This window comes from Dipodomys spectabilis, unplaced genomic scaffold (assembly GCF_019054845.1).
Source record: "Dipodomys spectabilis isolate Male_0828 unplaced genomic scaffold, ASM1905484v1 ptg000273l, whole genome shotgun sequence".
In the NCBI taxonomy this organism is placed as follows: domain Eukaryota; kingdom Metazoa; phylum Chordata; class Mammalia; order Rodentia; family Heteromyidae; genus Dipodomys; species Dipodomys spectabilis.
In genome coordinates this window covers 9,834,034-9,853,019 of record NW_024870950.1, presented here as the reverse complement: position 1 = coordinate 9,853,019, position 18,986 = coordinate 9,834,034, and the positions used below count along the sequence as shown (strand labels likewise).

Sequence of the window (18,986 nt, the reverse complement as noted above, 5' to 3'; positions counted from 1 at the left end):
CTGGGTTTTTGATTGTCTAATTGGAGATAAAAAGTATTACCTGGACTGGCTTTGGACCAAGATCCTCAATTCTATGCTTCCTGAGATGCTAGGATTACATGTATAAGCCACTGGCACCAGGCTTGTGTCTTGCTTGCTTGCTTTCTCTGTTTCTCTTTTTGGTTGTCTCTCTGTGTCTATATGTCCATGTCTGTATTTGCCTCTGTCTGTGTGTCTGCCTATCTCTCTTTTTCCCTCTCTCTCCTTCTCTCTTTGACTTTGTCTTTCTATTCTGTCTCTGTCGCCCTGTCTTTGTCCATATCACTAGGGATAAGTAAGTTTTCATCAACCTCTCAAACATACAGAAATGCTTCAAAAATCCTTTCATTCCATGTTTTTACTATTAACATGGTTATTGTGGATGCCAGGGTCTCTGAATGATGATGCAGGAAGTGGCAGGGCACCTGGGAAACTTCAGCCTTGCAGTGGACACCACAACCATGATATTAACAGGAAGCCTTGTGATTTTCAGTAAAATTCATAGAACTTGTTACTGGATCCTGAACATCAAGGACCTAGACGCTCAGCTCCCCAGCCCAGATGCTGATTAGGTTAGGAGAATGAAGGTCAGAGAGAACTGTTGAATCTGAGCAGCCAAATGTCCTTATCCTGAGGCTCTAGACCATTGCTTGGATTTTCACACACTCCAGCCTCAATTTCTCCCCTTGTCTGCTGTTTCCCATTTGGCTGGCAACAGACCAGGACATTGAGCTATCACCCTCTGCTTCATTCCCTTCCTTACTTCCTGATTAACCTCCACAGAATGCATGAGGTACAGGCTGGTGGCCTATACTTAACCCTCAAGAGACTGAGATTTGAGGCTTCAGTTTGAAGCCAGCCTTGGTAGGAAAGTCCATGAGATTCTTCTCTCCTGTTAAGCAGCAAAAAGCTGGCAATAGAGCTTTAGCTCCAGTCAAGCGCAGCACTAGACTTGAGTGAACAAGTTAAGGGATAGCTCTCAGGCTCTCAGTTCAATCCCCAGTACCAGTGCGCGTGCGCACGCGCGCACACACACACACACACAAACACACCATACACAATAATCCAGGGGCAGAAGTACCACATTAGTTACTTTTTTTTTAATCATCACCTACCAGATTACACTAACATTCCCATGAATCCACTAAAAAAAAACAAAAACAAAAAACCCTAGCCTATAAGCAGGAGTGAATCATTGATCTGTGGCTAGAGGCTCTGCAGTAAATGTGTGCTGATGGTGATCTAACTCTTTGTTTAATCTCCAAACTGTGTGTAAGTCTACCAAGAGCATCTGCCCAGATCTGGGTAGAAGAGTCTCCTCTCTGTCCTGGGACAGTTAATCAGATTGAAGACCATGAGTGCACATCAGATTGTGTAGCTGGAATGGAGGTCAGAGAATCTTTAGCCAAGTCCTGCCAAGGGAGTAGGAAGGGTATCAAGAAGGAAAGTTTGTGGTGCCTGGCTGTAGACTGGTGGTGCACCAGATTGAAAAATCAAAGCTGGTTCTCACAGGCAGTAAAGATAGTGTGAGGTTGAGCCTGGCACACTTCCTAGGGAAAGTCAGGCTTTGCTGAAGCGCTTGGCTCCTGGTGTCTCACTGCATCTTAGCAGGATCTATGTTGTACACACTCCCAGTTATAGAACTGGCTCCCAGATTACCACAGGCCCATAGAGCCCTGTCTCTTCACAGTGCTGCAACCAGCAAGTTCCTTTTAAAGGTTTATCAGGTGTGTTTATCAGGTTTATAAAGGTTTATCAGGCCTGCCCTTGACCTCAGCCACCAGGGAAGCCACAGAATAGGATCATGGGTCCTTAAAAATGCCACAGTGACAACTATGTTTAAATGGAAAAGCAGTTCCTAATTGTGGAAGCATCCATGTGAACCCTCATGACTCTGGGGGATGGAGAAACTTGAAAGTGGACTTGGTAGTGTAAGAGCAATGAGTTCAAGGAGCAATGTCAAAATGAACACAGTCATAGCTCCCTGCTTATGCTCCAAGTGCTCAGCTTTGCCCCATGGGAGGTGAGGGCATTGTGCATCTATGGAATCCTAAGCCTGCTTCTCTGCAGACCAGCCCTGAATTTCTCCAATACAATCTTCACCACAGTGACAGTTCCAAGAATCTCGAGGGCAACAGAAACAACACAGCACCTGTGGATGAGGGCAAAGGAAAGTAGGAGAAAGGAAGGCCTCCCACCAAGAGTGCTGGCCACTAATTTCCTGTGACCTCTGCCCTGTCAGTGGCACTCTCTAACAGGAACAGCCTTACCCAGCCTTTCCTATGTCCCCACCTACTCCCTGTCAGGTCCAAACTCCTGGCTGGGCAAGGTCTAGGTGAATTGTACATGTTGCTTGAGTTTCAGTGTGCTGCATAGAGACACAGAAATCACGCTGGGAGACAGCCATGCTGCTGAACAGACTTCCTGCTTGGCTGACCACAGTGATCTATGGGTTCCTGCTTCTCCCACAGATCCAAGGTGAGACTTCTACAGGGGGACCTGTCTGTTGGGAAGGCACCAGGGTGACATCTGCCACATTGGGCAGAGCAGAGTTTGAGCCGGAGAAGGGATAGGGGAAGGTAGAGATGACAATGATATTACGGAAAATTGGTGCTACAAAATGCCCATGGTGGTGATCATATAGCTCAGAGAGGGTCATAGGTGCCTGAGGACACAGAGGAGTGAGGCCCATATGAAAGTGTGTAAAGTGCACTGACATGTTACAGACAGTCAAGGATTTGGGACATTTCCTTCCTCCATTTGTTGTTGCAGCTGTAGTTGTAACTGCTACTCAACCTGCTAACATAATTGTCATTCAAACTGATTGCGTACCCTTCATTGCCAGAGAAACATCTTGGTATGGTCCAAGGTTTCTGGTTCTGGAAGAGCTATACCTCCCCCAGGAACACATCAAGAAGTTGAACTGAGATGCCACTGTGCTTCTTTCACCTAAGTGTCAACTCTAGGCAAAGACTTGGCTTGGCTTCTAAGGTAATAGAGGATGTGCCCTTTGCCTGCTACACAGTCTTCAAGTCTTTATCAGGAGCTCATGCCACCAGAGAATTATGTCCAGAATTATGTATGTGCAATGTTTGATCCCCTCACACCAGAGCAAGCTTGGATGGGCCCTGATGAACTCTCCTACCCTTTCCTATTTAATCTGCACTAAGGAGTTCCCCTTACCTTACCCATGGCCCACTCCTACCAGATTCCCTCCCTTACCTGTTCTTGATCAGGATCTGGGTATTGATTATGAAATAGTGATCCAAGGTATCAATTTTCGCAACAGGAAGAGCTGATTGTGCAAACCTTGTTATTCAGAAGACCCAGAGTTTTAAATCTCCTATTTCAAGGGTCATTCTTTGCCACTGCATGGCTCAGCTTCCTCATAGTATTTCATGAGGGGCTTGAAGCAACATGCAGGTAGCTAATTTTTAACAGGAACCTGAGCAATGTTGGTCTTTTTACTGTAACAACTATGAAGCATGAGTGGCTAGTGGCCACAGTGAGGTCCAGGGTCAGAGTTCCCATCTAGATAAAACTCTTACATAGACAACATGGAGGTCAGGGGTATGTCTTTGGATTTGGAAAGATATTGGGAAATTGATGTCTGTTTGTGGTTGCTATCTTGGCTTCAGCCATAGGAGGCGACAGGAAGCTTGCTGAGTCACAACAGGCTCCTGGAGCATGCTTAGGAGCAGGAGAGTTACTTTTCTTATACAAACAGATTAGATTGGTGAATTTCTGCAGCCTGAAGGTAATAATGGGGGAGAGAAGGTTCCAGTGGAGGTGGAATTGGTACTGATAACAAAACAGCCACAGATTGTGGGCCTGACTGGATGTCTCAAAACACATGAAGGAGCTTTGGGGCTACTATATGTGAGCACACACAAAAGGATTCTCTGTCTTAAAGGAGAGAAAAACCCAATGAATGAAGTATCCATTTAAAGAATTATCATGATTTTACAAACATGTTATTGTGGACCCTAAGTTGATTTCCAATGGCCTCTTCCCTCTTCAATCCCCACCATAAGCAGGCCAGATTTTCATGATCTGATCAAAGCTGTGTGACTCTTCCCTTGCAGCCCTATTACTTTTTGGCATTTTAGATACCTCCAGTGTGAGTTCCTTGAGAACTGGAAATGTTCAGTCCAATCCCCAGAGTCTTGCTAGTCCCTAGCAAAACCTGTTAGGTTCCTGGAAATGATGCTTATTCTCCAATCACCCAACATTGAAGTTCCTAGGGTTTAATGATGATATCAAGACCCAAAGAACATCAGGAGCCTGCCAGGTAGGAAGGTCTGGGTCAGGTCAGTGAAAACAGTGGTTTCGGAGCACAGTCATGCAGACAGAATGTATGTGAAACCATTGAACCTGCAGGTCAGAGGACCTTGCCAGGCTGAGCTGTGGGTGGCATAGAGCCAACAGAAGCCACAGCATGAGTGGCACCCAACTCTCATGTGCATCTCTCTACCCACAGGCCAGGCCCCAGCCAGCCCCATCAGAACCACACAAACTGGGCAGGTGCGGGGCAGCCTCATCCATGTGAAGGATAGCAATGTGGGAGTGCACACCTTCCTGGGCATTCCCTTTGCCAAGCCACCTGTAGGACCACTGCGGTTTGCCCCTCCTGAGCAACCTGAAGCTTGGAGTGGTGTGAGAGATGCCACCTCCTACCCAGCCATGTAAGCTCTTGTTGGATGAGAATCTCTGTGGTGGGATGGGCACCATAGACCAGGCTCAGTATTTCTCCCATGTAAACTCTACATTCTATTTTCATTTCCCATATAGTAGGTGGAGCAGCTTTGCCAGGCTCATTGCTCTGGCTTTGCATATGAACAGTGCTAACGCCAGGTGCTAAACACAGAGATATACTTGTGCCATGACTTGGATCATGCCAATTGTTTTCTGCCATCAAGGAATGAATTTCTGGGAAAGCTTTACTTGGATTGTCCATACAATCCACAGCTCTTGGACACAGCTCTTGGTCCAGCAGCAGATGCTACAGATCCCTGAGGAGGACAACAGTAGGAGCTCTGTGAAGAAACAAAGCTCCGCAGTCACTGTGCCAACCAAAGGGCCAGGTGGCATTGGCTGAGGAAAAGTCTATGTGCTTCCAACTGGAGACATGGTAGAAGGAATGTGGTTCCCTCAGGGTCTGGATTAGGATTTCAGCAGTGTCCCACTACTTTATGTGTAACTGACTATCACTCTTCTTACCAGCAGCAACAATGGCCATGCTTTAACTGGCACAGAGAGGTCTGTTAGCCCTTGTAGCCAACACTTCTAGAAGACTTATGAGTCAATATTTCCAAGGCTTAGAGGGAGAGAAATCCAATGTATACAACAAGGTAAAGTCAGAGCTCCATCCTAGCTTGAGATGGAGAGTCTCACCCAATCCAGGTATATATGTCCTATACCTGGGTTGGAAGAAACATCAGAAAAGATTCTGTATAAACAGAGTACCAGTGCAGCACAGGTTCACAGTGGCTGGGAACAAGTCTAGCCTCAAAGTCAGATTCAGAGACAAATTCTGGAATAATTGTCTATGACTGTAACCAGGTGTCTGCAAAATGCTGATATAATGAATATGCTGACTACGGTGAAGCTAATAATACCTCCCATCTCCATATCTGAAGACTGCCTTTATCTCAATATCTATTCTCCTGCCAGTGCCCAGGAGGGCTCTAACCTGCCTGTGAGTGTCAGAACTTTGTTTTTACTTTGTGGGAGAACATTTCTTCTGCATGACTCTTAGTAGTGGCAAGAACAGCCTGGTTTCTGAGGCAGTGTGGAACCTCATGAGAAGTTTCATTATCAGGTTCCAAATATCACTCACCCAGGGAGGGTCACTCACCACTGGTACAGGGGGATGCAGAGTCTAACTGTTCCCAGATGATAGAGGCCTTGGTTCCTTCAAACAAGAACTCACTCTGCTAACTTGAGCCCAGAAGACTTACTGAGGAACCCAAGAGCTGAAGTTTGAGAAGGCCCAAGTTGTGCGTTATGCATTGTGCCAATGCTAGTATGTGATTCATTTGACTCACATGAAAGTGAGATAATCAGGGAAATGTCCCTTTTCTCCCATTTTACATAGGCAAGAGAGTAAGGACACCAATACTCCAGACTTGGATTCCTGGAGTAGACCTCAAGGATAATGATTTCACTTGTAACTCTCACCCAGGGACAAGTTCAGGAGGTCCTGAGGCAGTTCCTTATATGATGGCAGCTGTACGAAGCCAAAGCCATGGATAGTGTAATGGAAACCAGAGGTAGAAAAGGGGCTGAATGAGAATCAACAACAGCTGTCTTGACTTTCCCAGGTGATGGTGTGGATCCATGGTGGTGCACTGGTTGTAGGTATGGCTTCAATGAATGATGGATCCAGGCTGGCAGCCACTGAGCATGTGGTGGTGGTCACTATCCAGTACCGTCTGGGAGTCCCGGGCTTCTTCAGGTGAGTGTGGGATTGAGATGGACAATGAGGGCCAAGCACAGCCAGGACAGCCCTGTGACCCTTGTCTCTGCCACTTCTCAGCACTGGAGACCAGCATGCCACTGGAAACTGGGGCTTCCTGGACCAGGTGGCCGCCCTACGCTGGGTCCAACAGAATATCGCCCACTTTGGAGGCAACCCCGACCGTGTCACCATTTTTGGCGCATCTGCAGGTGGCATGAGTGTGTCCTCACATGTCGTGTCCCCCATGTCCCGAGGACTCTTCCATGGTGCCATCATGCAGAGTGGGGTGGCCCTGCTGCCAGACCTCATCTCCAGCTCCTCTGAAGCAGTCTCCTCAGTGAGTGTCCTCAGCTGCTCTGGTCCAAACCCCCTGTATTTCCCCTCACGTAAGAGCCCCTCGTTCACTCTGCTTGCTTGGGACAAAAAGGACCATGGAGGTAACTTGGAAACTCCTTGGGAATTGCTGAGTGTTCAGGGGTAGCATACATACCTTTCAACCTCACAGAGGTTGAGTGTGGTCTGTGATCATCAAGGCTACACCCAGATTCTTCCATGTGGACATAACCATGTAAGCAGGGGAGATGAACCCTCCAACCAAGGTCCCTGAGCATCATGAAAGTGGGAACAATTTTATACCTACAGCAATCCACAGTGTAAACCCAAAGAGATTTGGAGTAACTTGCATCAGTCTGGGTTTGGGCAAACTTCTCTCGCTACTTCAGAGGGTGAGGCAGATGCTGCCTGATTGCTTTCCAGATGGTGGCCAACCTGTCTGCCTGTGAGCAGCTTGACTCAGAGGCCCTAGTGAGCTGCCTGCGGGCCAAGAGTGAAGAGGAAATGCTGGCTATTACCAAGGTCAGGCTGAATGGTGGGGTGAGGGTCTGACAGGGCAACCAGCCCACTGCTCCCTGAGGGAAAAAGGGAGATATGGTGTGAATCACCTAGTCCTAACGTTCCGAACCAGTGACTCTAGTTTGTAACCCTGGATATAAAATGAAAACTGTCAGAGGCTAACTCAAGTGTTTGCTGTCTTGGGATATGCATGAAAGAGAATACTGGGAAGAACTGCGATAGGATGGAAATAAAAAATGTAATATTAGAAAATATGTAGTATGTGATCTCAAATTCTGATCATTGGTGCCTTCTCAGACGTTCAGGATCACCCCTGGAGTGGTGGATGGCATCTTCCTACCCAGGCATCCAAAGGAGATGCTGATGTCTGCTGACTTCCACCCTGTCCTTAGTATCATTGGTGTCAACACTGATGAGTATTCCTGGGTCATCCCCAAGGTAAGGCTTTGTTCTAACTCAATAGTAGTCTAGGGAGCTCTTCTGTTATGTGTGTGAGTGGCAAGAGGTACAGGGTGGGACAGGGTATGATACCTTCATGACGACACAATTCCACTCTTAAACTCTCTGCCCACCTCTCAGGTCATGGGACATCTTGACACCATAAAGGGAATAAATAAAAGCACGTTGCCAGCTATTATGCAGAATATGGTAGGACACATGGTAAGGATCTGGATACCTGCACCAATGGATGGGAAACCACAAGGTATTGTTCACACAGTAACCTTCAGGATTACAGGATGGTATATGAATGTGTTTGTGGCAGGGTTACACCAGAGCTTGGCTTTATCCACAGTACGGTCCAAGTCCTATCTCCCTTCCCAGAGGCTGTCTCCTCCCTGCCACTGCACTCCTGCCTAGCCTGACTCTCTCTGATTTTCCTGGCACAGAACTTGCCTGCTGAGTGTGCTCACCTGCTGATGGAAGAGTACATGGGGGACACCGAGGACCCACAGGCCCTCCAAATCCAGTTCCAAGACCTGATGGGAGACTTTATGATTGTGATGCCTGCACTGCAAGTAGCACATTTTCAGAGTGAGTACATCTGTAGCTGAGCCTGACTGTGCAGTGGGCAACTCAGGGCTGTGCATCCCAGCGCAGCTCTGTGATGTCCAAGTCCCCATCCTTGATGTTCCACATGTCAATAAACTCTCATGGCCACAGTACGGCACAGGCATCACTGGCACTTTACAGAAGAGGAAACTTAAATCTTCAGTTACTAGTCCAGGACCACACAGATAGGAAACTCAAGCCATGATTTAATCATAGCTTTTCCCATTGGGGTCACCAGGAAGATGGCAGGGAAATACAATTCTTGACATCAAAGCCCATCCTAGAAATCAGAGAATGTATCACTGACTGTGATGACCACCTTTGGTCTTTGCAAGGCCTCCTCCTGCCTGAGGCTTCTCACTTCACACTCCAGATTTCAGCCAGCTTCAGCCTAGCTATCTTATCAACAAAGGTGAGGGAGGACAACTCCAATTGAGGGGTCACCATGTCCTAATTTGTCTACACTTCCAGGTTCCCATGCCCCTGTCTACTTCTATGAGTTCCAACATCGTAAGAACTTGACCTCAAAACCCAGGGCCCAACATGTGAGGGCTGATCATGGGGATGAGGTTGTCTTTGTCTTCGGATCTTCCTTGTATGGCAGCAACCGTGAGTGCTCTTCATTTCTATAAGCTAGAATGGGACACACTATGATACCTGTAGGTTGATTTTCCTCATGGTCTATATAAGGAAGCTCAAGCTCAGAGACAGGCCAAGATCAAGTGTACAAAATCTTACCATTCAAAAAGTTTCAAGTGTTTGGAATTCAAGCCTTTTCCCAAACAACCTTTGCTCCCAACACCTGTCCCCACCTGCAATAAGATGTCAGACATAAGTACAGAATGCATACTTAGAAGTTATGATTGTCCCTAAATGACTGCCAGGGACTGGCAAGGAAGTCCAAGTGCTCTCCAGTCCAGGAATACACACAAGTGTATTCAGCTAGAGACAGGATGAAGAATGGAAGGTTGTGCAATGGGAGTGCCTGATCCTGGGTGGGGCAGAGGGAAAGGAGCAGTCCAAGTATGGAGAATCAGACCACAGCTGCAGGAAGAGTGTAGAGTAGAAGTAGACACCTTACACTGGCCAAGTCGTGGGCTCTTATTCTCTGTGCAGCTGACTTTTCTGAGGAGGAGGAGCTACTGAACAGGAGGATGATGAAGTACTGGGCCAACTTTGCCCGCAATGGGTAAGATAATTCACCTAACCCTGCCTCCCCAGAATGGGGTCCACCTAGTGGATGCCCTTGTGGCATCCTCATGAGCACTCGTGAGTCTTAATTACATGACCTCTCTCTCTCTACCTCAAACTCCAGGACTCACTCGCATATAGAGTGCTTTATAAGGTCAAGTCCCTCTCTTCTGCCCCTGAGACCTGAAAGGATGACCACAGTTTTGTGGAAACATCAGCACTCACCTCTGTGAGGTGGCTCTGATCCATAAGGAACAGACACTATGGGGAGGGCCTTGTTTTCCCTCATTCCCCCCACTCCTGATTGTTGGGCTGCCTGTCATGACTCTAATGAGGTGATTGGGTGCAGGCTCACAAGGACTCAGAATGACCCTCACCCCTCCTCCTGGGAGGGTGTGTCCACAGGAACCCCAACAGCGAAGACCTGCTCCATTGGCCCATGTTTGACCAGAAGGAGCAGTACCTACAACTTGGTATCCATCCTGCCGTGGGCCAGGCCCTGAAGGCCTCCCGGCTGAAGTTCTGGACCCAGACTCTGCCCCAGAAGATCCAGGAGCTCAAAGGGGCTGAGGAGAAGCACGTAGAGCTGTAGTGGTCTATGTTGGAAGGACGGGGCTTGAGTGCAGGTAGGGTCAGCAGCTGGTACTCAAGTGTTCATCCTCTGTTTATCCAGCCGGCCAGCCACCCAACCAGACGATACTTATGAACAACTGCCTGCATGACGTTCATGACCCACTTGCCTGAGCACTCTCTTGTTAGACACACTCAATAAATGCCCCCTTGTCAATGAAACAGTATTACTCCAGTGGTGCGTACAGTCCTCCAGGCCCCATTGAGTCTGGGTCCCTTCCTTACTCATCTCATCTTCTCAACTTTTGTCTGCTCCAAGTCCTTAGCCCCTCTTCAAATGAAGATGCTCTGAACACTTTACTCCTAGCACAAGTCAAAATTACATGTATAACCTTCAGCAAACCTCCTTTTTTTTTTTAAATTATAAGTAGCCAACAATTAAACCCATTTGATTTCTAAGTTGCTCTAACACACACACACACACACACACACACACACACACACACACAGGTCCAGAAATTTTTTTGTTATGGATTAATTTATATGCAATGAAATTTACCCACATCACTCCCATATCATTTGTTAAAATGTTTCTTTCATCCAAATAAGTTCCTTCACGCTCTTTACAGTTAATTACTTCCTCATACTCAGCATTTTGCAAACACCTGATTGTGTATGCTTGTTTTCTATTCCAGTTCTGGGACTTGAACTCAGGGCTTTGCCAGCTCACTTGGCTTTTTCTACTCAATGCTGGATCACTGGGACTTACACCAACCTCTACTTCTGGCTTTCTGCTGGTAAATTGAATTTAAGAGTCTCACAAACTTTTCTACCTGGGCTGGCTTTGAACCTTGACCTTCAGATCTCAGCTTCTTGAATTGGTATGTTATAGGCAAAAGCCACTACTACCTGGCCCAATTGGTTTTAGTTGGTATTGAGATTAGGTATAATTTGGGGGGAAAAATAGTGCAATGTAATATAACATACCAACTGAATTATTTCTGGCTTATAGTCACTATAAACAATGCTTTCAGGATCAAGTTAACATCTTTTCTTTTATTGAGGAGTGATTTTTATGAAAGCACACATCATTTTTTTTTAATTTAATTTTATTTTATTTGTGAACATACTGTACAGGGGGGTTACAATTACATGGGCAGGATAATGCGTACATTTCTTACCAAGCATTGCAGCCTCCTCCTTTGGTTTACCCTTCACATCCCTTCCCAGCCTCCCCCCTCCCCCCCTTCTCCTTCCCCCCTTCCCTCCTCCCCGCCCCCCCCCCCCCCCGCACCGACGTTGTAAAGCTCGTTTTGGACATGACAACTTGTACTTCTCATTGTTGCAACAGGTCCACCTGTATCCTTAAACAACTGGTTTTTCCCCACCTCCTCCATAAGTTATACTGACATCAAATATAGTGAAAACAGGGGTTATACTGTGGGGGAGGGACATACAAAGCAACAAAGAGATAATCTTATAAATGCGTTAGAAACACGTGCATGAAAGAAAAAAACATTAAAATACATATCTGAGGGTTCATTTTCCTGACATCACATTATCTGACCTTTTCCGCTTGACTCATACATATACTAGATATTGCAAATAAGGGAAACCATGGGACCTATGTTTCTTTGGGCCTGGCTTACTTCACTTAATATAATTTTTTCCAAGCCTTTCCATTTCCTAACAAATGGGGCAATGTCATTCTTTCTGATGGAGGCATAGAATTCCATTGTGTATATATACCACATTTTCTTGATCCATTCATCTACTGAGGGGCATCTGGGTTGGTTCCATATCTTAGCTATGGTAAATAATGCTGCAATAAACATTGTTGTGCTGGTAGCTTTAGTGTGGTCTTGTTTGTAAACATTTAGTAAATGCCCAAAAGTGGGATTGCTGGGTCATAGGGGAGTTCTATGTGAAGTCTTTTGAGGAACCTCCATACTGCTTTCCAAAGTGGTTGTGAAAGATTGAAATTGGGGCTATGTTCATTTTACAATATGCTAACTGCTAATTCTGCTTCTGTAAACCTGCTTGCGCTAACACTGACTCTTCCCCTCCCAGAAATAAGTAAAAAGTTACAAAGTCCAGATGCAGGCCGGCCCAGGGACAAGGTCTGCAAACATAAAGAACAAGAGAGTATGTTCTTCTAAATTCCTGTTTAGAAACTCTCAGCAAGGGGCTCAAGACAAGGACCATCTGGCGAGCCCAGCAAACTAAGTCAAATGTCAACCAATCACGAGCCTGTAACTATGTGGACTCCCCCCCCCAGGGAAGCCTCCCCCTAGAGAGCCAACCAGTTTACCACTAGTGTTACAAGACTTCCCACACAACAAAATGATTGCTGGAGTATATGATAATTTTTAACCTGAGCCAATCCTGGGGAGCCTGGGGTCTTATGCTAATCCTGTGGTTTTTGTCTTTAAAAGTGCCTGTAACCACTGCTTGGGGCTTCCAGTCTGCCTTGGAAGGGGAGCCCGTTTGCGCAAACGCCTAATAAAATCCTCTTGCTTGTTGCATCTGCTGGTTTGGAGTCTTGGTTCTTGGGGTGCCCTCCCGTTGAAGAAAGCATCCCAGTGAGTCTGGGGTCTTTCAGTTGGGGGCTCGTCCGGGATCCAGGCGCCCCCAGACCCCAAATTCCAGGACCGGTAGGAGGTAAGATAGAGCTCTTGTGTCTCGTGTCTTTCGTGTTTGTCATTTCCGTTTTGCATTCTGGGATCCAAATCTGTATTTGGACTAGAGGGAAAAGCAGACGAGCCCAGTACCCTAGTCCCGCCCTGGAGTCCTGCTCCAGGGTCGTCTGAATCTGTATTTGGGCCAGAGGGAAAAGCAGATGTGCCCAGTACCCTGGTCCCACCCTGGAGTCCTGCTCCAGGGTCGTCTGGAGGAAGGAGGAGATCCGAGTGTCTCTGTTCTGGGGAGTTAAGGCGAGGCCAGCCACTCCCATCTGTAATTCCTTCCTCATCTGCACTCGGTTGCCGCGCGGCGTCTGGTTTTGTCTGTCTCTGTTCAGTGTTACTCGTTTTTAGTGTGTGTTTTGTATTCTCTATAGAGATGGGACAACAAGTGAGCCCACTCCTAGGACACTCGAGACCTTGTCCTAGTTCGTTTGAAAACTGCTGGTTCTGCTTTTGTAACTTGCTTGTTTGTCAATTATGAAATTGCCACTGACCACCTGCGAGTGGCCCCAGTTAGATCTCAGCCTTGGGCCTTGGCTTGGGGGGGTCTGAGCGTGGGGGAGAACCTGTCAGTCTGAGGGGACGGCCGCTAGGGACTTTTGTCCCTTGCCCCAAGATGACTGGGAATTCTCAGCCTTGGAAGGCCCCTGGGTCAACGTCTGCAGGAATCTAAGAGAAAAATCCTCTGGAGGTGATAGGGGGGTTGAGTCCCCTGGTAAGTGAATGGTGGTGAGATGTGGCCCCATTCACTGAGACTTGATTTTGTCTTTGTGGCCACTTTGTCTTGTTAACTTTAGTGTGTGTTTGTTTTATGTTTTCTGGGGTAGGGAAGTTCTGGGTGAGTGGCAGGCTCACTCAGCAGACTCTGGATTCAGCTTGCTGAGTGGGAGCAGCACAGAGTTCCGGTAGGAATAAATTGGGGCCCATTAGTCCCCAACTCAGCCTTCAGTCCTTGTCTAGTTCTGTTTTAGAATTGGTACCAGTTTTAAATGTGGATCCTTGGTTTTTGTGTTTATCTGTGTTTTTGTTATTTAATTGAACATCTCTGGGGGAGTAAAAGTTCCAGCTGGGCTCGGTCTCAGACCTGCTCTGCCCACCCTCCCTGTGAGGCATGGACGGTTACTGGGCTAGTTTGGTTCCCTTCTAGCCTCAGGCAGCATTTTCTCCTTGTGGAGGCTGCCAGCAGGGAGGGTGTAGAAGGCTGTGTACCTAGTTTGGACTTTTTCAGCTAGTCCTGACAATGTAACAATTTGTAAAGAGCTCTTGTCTAAATTGGATAAACAATCTGGCCAGTTTAGTTTAAAGTGACCCCCTCCCCCAGACCTCCTCCAACAGAAGGGATTCAAAAGACTAATTAGTGAGTTGCCTTGCTAGACAAACAAGCTCTGGGAAAATAAAGCCCAACAAAGGTACCTAGTTTAAAAGAAATACTGTCTTAAATTTTTGTTTAAAAACTTTAAAAGGTGTACGTACGACTGATTTTGATTTTTGCGTGCTTTAAGATCCGTGTGTTTTGTGTATGTCTGTGATAAGAATTGTCAGCATGCTGTAACAATTGGGTGAGTTAAAATTTAAATGTAAAGGTTAGTTTAACACTGTCAAAGATGTTACCTGTTCTGTCTGTCTAAAACTGTGTATTTCATTCGAGAACCAAGAGAAGAGACGGGGAAAAACTTAAAAGCCAACAGAAGACCTATCTTTAGGGGTGAGGGGTGAACGAGCAGAAGTGCAGTTCAGCTGGTCATGCATGGTGGGACAGGCCCTGGGAGGAGGCCACGCATGGTGAAAGAGGGTAAGCTGGCACAAACACAGTTCATCTAACCCTAAAGAGTCGGATTGGGTGCGTGCCCATTCCATAGAAGGGGCTGAGTGGCCCATCTTTGTTCTCTCTCTTTTCCCTGCAGATACAGACTGAAAACATGATGGTTAAAATGAGTGATGTGATGATCTGATTAGTATTGCTAAAACTTCCCCTTGGATGTGTTAACATTAAAATTAGGATTATCAAAATGATTGCTATTCCAGTTTGCTCTTATAGGTTGTTTTTTTTTAAGTTTCCAGCAAAGTCCAGAGCAAACCACAGAGGATTCTTAAAAGTTTGTCAGATGTAACTTTGACTCTCAATAAGTTTTAGGTAAGAGCATGCTTAAAAGCTACTTCTATGTTGACCCCCTTGTTGCTTTTAATTGGAGTAAGATGGCCTTTTATAAGACTCATTGATCTGAAACTGGTTCAAGGCCAGCCCGGGCACAAAAAGGTTCCTGTGAGACTGTCACCTCTACTCAGCCAGCAGAGTGCTGAAAGAGCAAGCAGAGTTGCTTTGGGACTCAAAGTGGCAGAGTGCTAGCCTTGAGCTGGAGAGCTGAGGGACAGTGCTCAGGCCCGAGTTCAAGTCCAGTGACCAGCTAAAGGGAAATGCCAATGAGGCATTTACCCCAATGTGGAGAAGACACTCCTGGGACAAAAGCATTGGAGGAGCATCCAGAGGCAGTAAGCCACTGCTTGGATGGCAGAAATGTCAGATCCTAGAGTCATTTGTGCGTGGCCCTTCAAAACTGGTCAGAGCCGGGAGGTCATGGGAAGAGTTTGTAAGCATGCCTAATGTTCATGACTACCTTGTAAGGAACAGGAACTTGCCACTTGCCAGTCCTCTGTGATAGTAAAAAGCTAATGTTATGAAATGTGGGGGATAGTTTAAATCTCAACCCCTTTATGTGCCAAAAGCTTTAATTGGCAGTAACAATTGAGCTGACACTAGTTACATGAAATTCATCTGCTCAGGAAAAAGTTTGTAAACCAGAGAGTCCATTGATATCTGTCTAAAGGCCTGCAAAGGTAACTTAGGCATTGTTAGGGTCACTAAAGATCACGTTCCTAAGTCATCCAAAAGGATGTTTTTGCAAACCAGAGTGCTAAACAAGCTACACTGCTGTAGCCGGAGAAAAGGTCTGTGCAGTTGTCAAAATATTGTTCTTAATGACATCTAACCCTGATGGCCTCTTTGTAAAATAGGCTAAGGTTATAGGTTCCTGGCTAGGTAAGATCAACGCCCCTGAAGTCAGCTTGAAAAAGTTACAGAAGATGGACCTTCGCTCTTCTACCCCCATTTTAAGATCAAGGGTCCAGAGTCAGTTTTGGAGAAATGAGGCAAAATAGATAAAATAATTTTTTTAAAAAAAGACATAAAAATAGTGTTAACTGTTATAGGTGTGCAAGGTGTGGAGACTGCATCTGTCAGAGATGGTTACAAGATGGTTACAAGACTGAGCCTTCTGTGTCTATTTACAAAAATATCTGGCTAGTAAAAAAGTTGTGATTTTGGTAAATTGTCCTGGGCTATTGTTTAAAGATCTTAAAAACCAGCAGGATCAAAACCTGCCAAGCCTATGCAATGTATCTTTAACCAGTCTGTGTAGGAATTTACAGCATGAGGTGTGACAGTCCCTTGAAGCCACCGAGAGACCCTGCTGCTGCTGCTGCATACCCTAATGGGTAAAGTTCAACGACGGCCTGACAGCCACCTGGAGAAACTCCTGCCTGATTCCATCACCTGAGTCTGCTTCCTGTTTGACTGCTGCTAAATCCAAGATCTTGTGGGACATTCTTTTGGGTAATATCCAGAAACCCTCTCTTCCCATAGTGGATATTGGGGACAAGGATATCACTGGCTTGCTTGCCTTAGGCAATTCAGTGCATAGTGACTGGAAATCCACTGGTCATAGCCTAGTTTGGCTCTGGTATGGTAATAACCTGAGTATGTTATCAATGGAAGTAATAAACTGAAAAGGAGAGGGGGTTAGTAAAGAAAGCCTTGGGAAAGGAATTGGGGAAAAATTGGTATCCCCTTTGGATAAGAAAGGATTTGAAAAGTAAGGATTGTCTTTAAAGAAGACAAACCTCAGAAAGTTTAAGTATGTCGCAGATGGTATGAGTATGTCTTAAAATTGGAGCTTACAAGTACAGCTGATATAAAATTAAGTTAACTGTGATACACGGAGTCAGGACTGGTGGAAAAAAATGTAAGGGGCCCTGGTCAACTGTTACTTTTGTTACAATCGGACCTTGTATACTCAACAGACTTGTAAAAGAAAAAGATCAGCTCAGTCCGTCTATTAGTTCTGAGATCCAAATACCAAGCATTGAGAACAACTGACACACCACAAGATAATATAGAGACACCCTAAATTTTAAGATTAAAATTAGTCCAAAGACAAGAGGAGGGAATGAAAGATTGAAATTGGGGCTATGTTCATTTTACAATATGCTAACTGCTAATTCTGCTTCTGTAAACCTGCTTGCGCTAACACTGACTCTTCCCCTCCCAGAAATAAGTAAAAAGTTACAAAGTCCAGATGCAGGCCGGCCCAGGGACAAGGTCTGCAAACATAAAGAACAAGAGAGTATGTTCTTCTAAATTCCTGTTTAGAAACTCTCAGCAAGGGGCTCAAGACAAGGACCATCTGGCGAGCCCAGCAAACTAAGTCAAATGTCAACCAATCACGAGCCTGTAACTATGTGGACTCTCCCCCCCAGGGAAGCCTCCCCCTAGAGAGCCAACCAGTTTACCACTAGTGTTACAAGACTTCCCACACAACAAAATGATTGCTGGAGTATATGATAATTTTTAACCTGAGCCAATCCTGGGGAGCCTGGGGTCTTATGCTAATCCTGTGGTTTTTGTCTTTAAAAGTGCCTGTAACCACTGCTCGGGGCTTCCAGTCTGCCTTGGAAGGGGAGCCCGTTTGCGCAAACGCCTAATAAAATCCTCTTGCTTGTTGCATCTGTTGGTTTGGAGTCTTGGTTCTTGGGGTGCCCTCCCGTTGAAGAAAGCATCCCAGTGAGTCTGGGGTCTTTCAGTTGAACAAGTTTACATTCCCACCAACAATGAAGTAAGGTTCCTTTCTGTCCACATCCCCTCCAGCATCTGTTGTTGTTAGAGTTCTTGATTTTTGCCATTCTAACTTGGGTGAGGTGATATCTCAATGTTGTTTTGATTTGCATTTCTTTTATGGCTAGGGATGTTGAACATTTCTTCATGTGTCTATTGGCCATCCTTCTTTCTTCTTCAGAGAAGTTTCTCTTTAAGTCTTTCGCCCACTTATTTATTGGGCAGTTGTTTCTTTGAGGATTTGTTGTTGGGGGGTTTAATTTTTTGAGTTCTAAGTATATTTTAGATATGAGACCCTTGTCCGTTGTATGGCTAGTAAAGATCTTCTCCCAATCCATGGGCTTTCTATTGATCTTGCTAGCTATGTCATTTGCCCTGCAGAAGCTCTGCAACTTTATGCAATCCCATTTGTCCAACCTTTCTTTGATTCATTGTGTTTCCGGGTGTCTATTCAAAAAATTTCAGCCTGAGCCAAGGAGACCTAGGGTTTCTCCTATTCCATCCTGTAATGTTTTCAGAGTGTCTGCTTTGACTTCAAGGTCTTGATCCATTTGGAGTTGATTCTGGTGCAGGGTGATATATAAGGATCTAACTTTAGTTTTCTACATGTAGTTAACCAATTTTGCCAGCACCATTTACTGAAGAGGCTGTCTTTCTTCCATTCTATTGTTTTAGCTCCCTTATCGAAGATTAGATGGCTATAGGTCTGTAGGTTCATTTCTGGGTTTTCAATTCTATTCCATTGGTCCTGAGGTCTGTTCTTATGCCAATACCAAGCTGTTTTGATTACTATGGCTTTATAGTAGAGTTTGAAATTTGGTATTGATATTCCTCCAGCAGTGTTCTTTCCGTTGAGGAGCGTTTTTGCTATTCGGGGTCTTTTATTGTTCCATATGAATTTTTGGATTGCCTCTTCTATTTCCTTGAAGAATGAGGTTGGAATTTTGATAGATATTGCGTTGAATTTGTAGATAGCCTTGGGAAGTATTGCCATTTTCACGATGTTAATCTTTCTAATCCAGGAGCATGAGAGTCTTTGCCATTTTTTTAGTTCTGTGTGGATTTCCTTTTTCAAGATTTTAAAGTTTTCATCATAAAGGTCCTTCACTTCTTTAGTTAAGTTAATTCCTAGGTATTTTATTTTTTGTGGGGCTATTACAAATGGAGTTGCTTTCCTAATTTCAGCCACACTTTTCTCATTGTTGGCATACAGAAAAGCCATTGATTTTTTGGGGTTAATTTTATAACCTGCTACTTTGCCAAAGTTTTGAAT

General features: G+C 45.5%; 1 protein-coding gene across 1 annotated transcript; it reads left to right on the top strand.

Moving 5' to 3' along the window:
- Positions 1-2,423: 2,423 nt before the first annotated feature.
- Positions 2,424-10,348, top strand: LOC122126096 (pyrethroid hydrolase Ces2a-like). The gene is made up of 12 exons (XM_042700667.1): positions 2,424-2,496; positions 4,499-4,703; positions 5,581-5,716; positions 6,342-6,475; positions 6,557-6,815; positions 7,235-7,333; positions 7,628-7,768; positions 7,910-7,990; positions 8,218-8,362; positions 8,852-8,989; positions 9,497-9,569; positions 9,977-10,348. The coding sequence occupies exons 1-12, from the start codon at positions 2,424-2,426 to the stop codon at positions 10,161-10,163; spliced, it is 1,671 nt and encodes a 556-aa protein (XP_042556601.1). The 3' UTR covers positions 10,164-10,348.
- The last annotated feature ends 8,638 nt before the right edge of the window (positions 10,349-18,986 follow it).

Excerpts from the sequence above, each read along its gene's own strand:
- LOC122126096 (XM_042700667.1), top strand. The coding sequence starts at position 2,424 with ATGCTGCTGAACAGACTTCCTGCTTGGCTGACCACAGTGATCTATGGG. Across the intron at positions 2,497-4,498 it reads GCTTCTCCCACAGATCCAAG|GCCAGGCCCCAGCCAGCCCC; the intron begins GTGAGACTTCTA and ends CTCTACCCACAG. Across the intron at positions 6,476-6,556 it reads GGAGTCCCGGGCTTCTTCAG|CACTGGAGACCAGCATGCCA; the intron begins GTGAGTGTGGGA and ends GCCACTTCTCAG.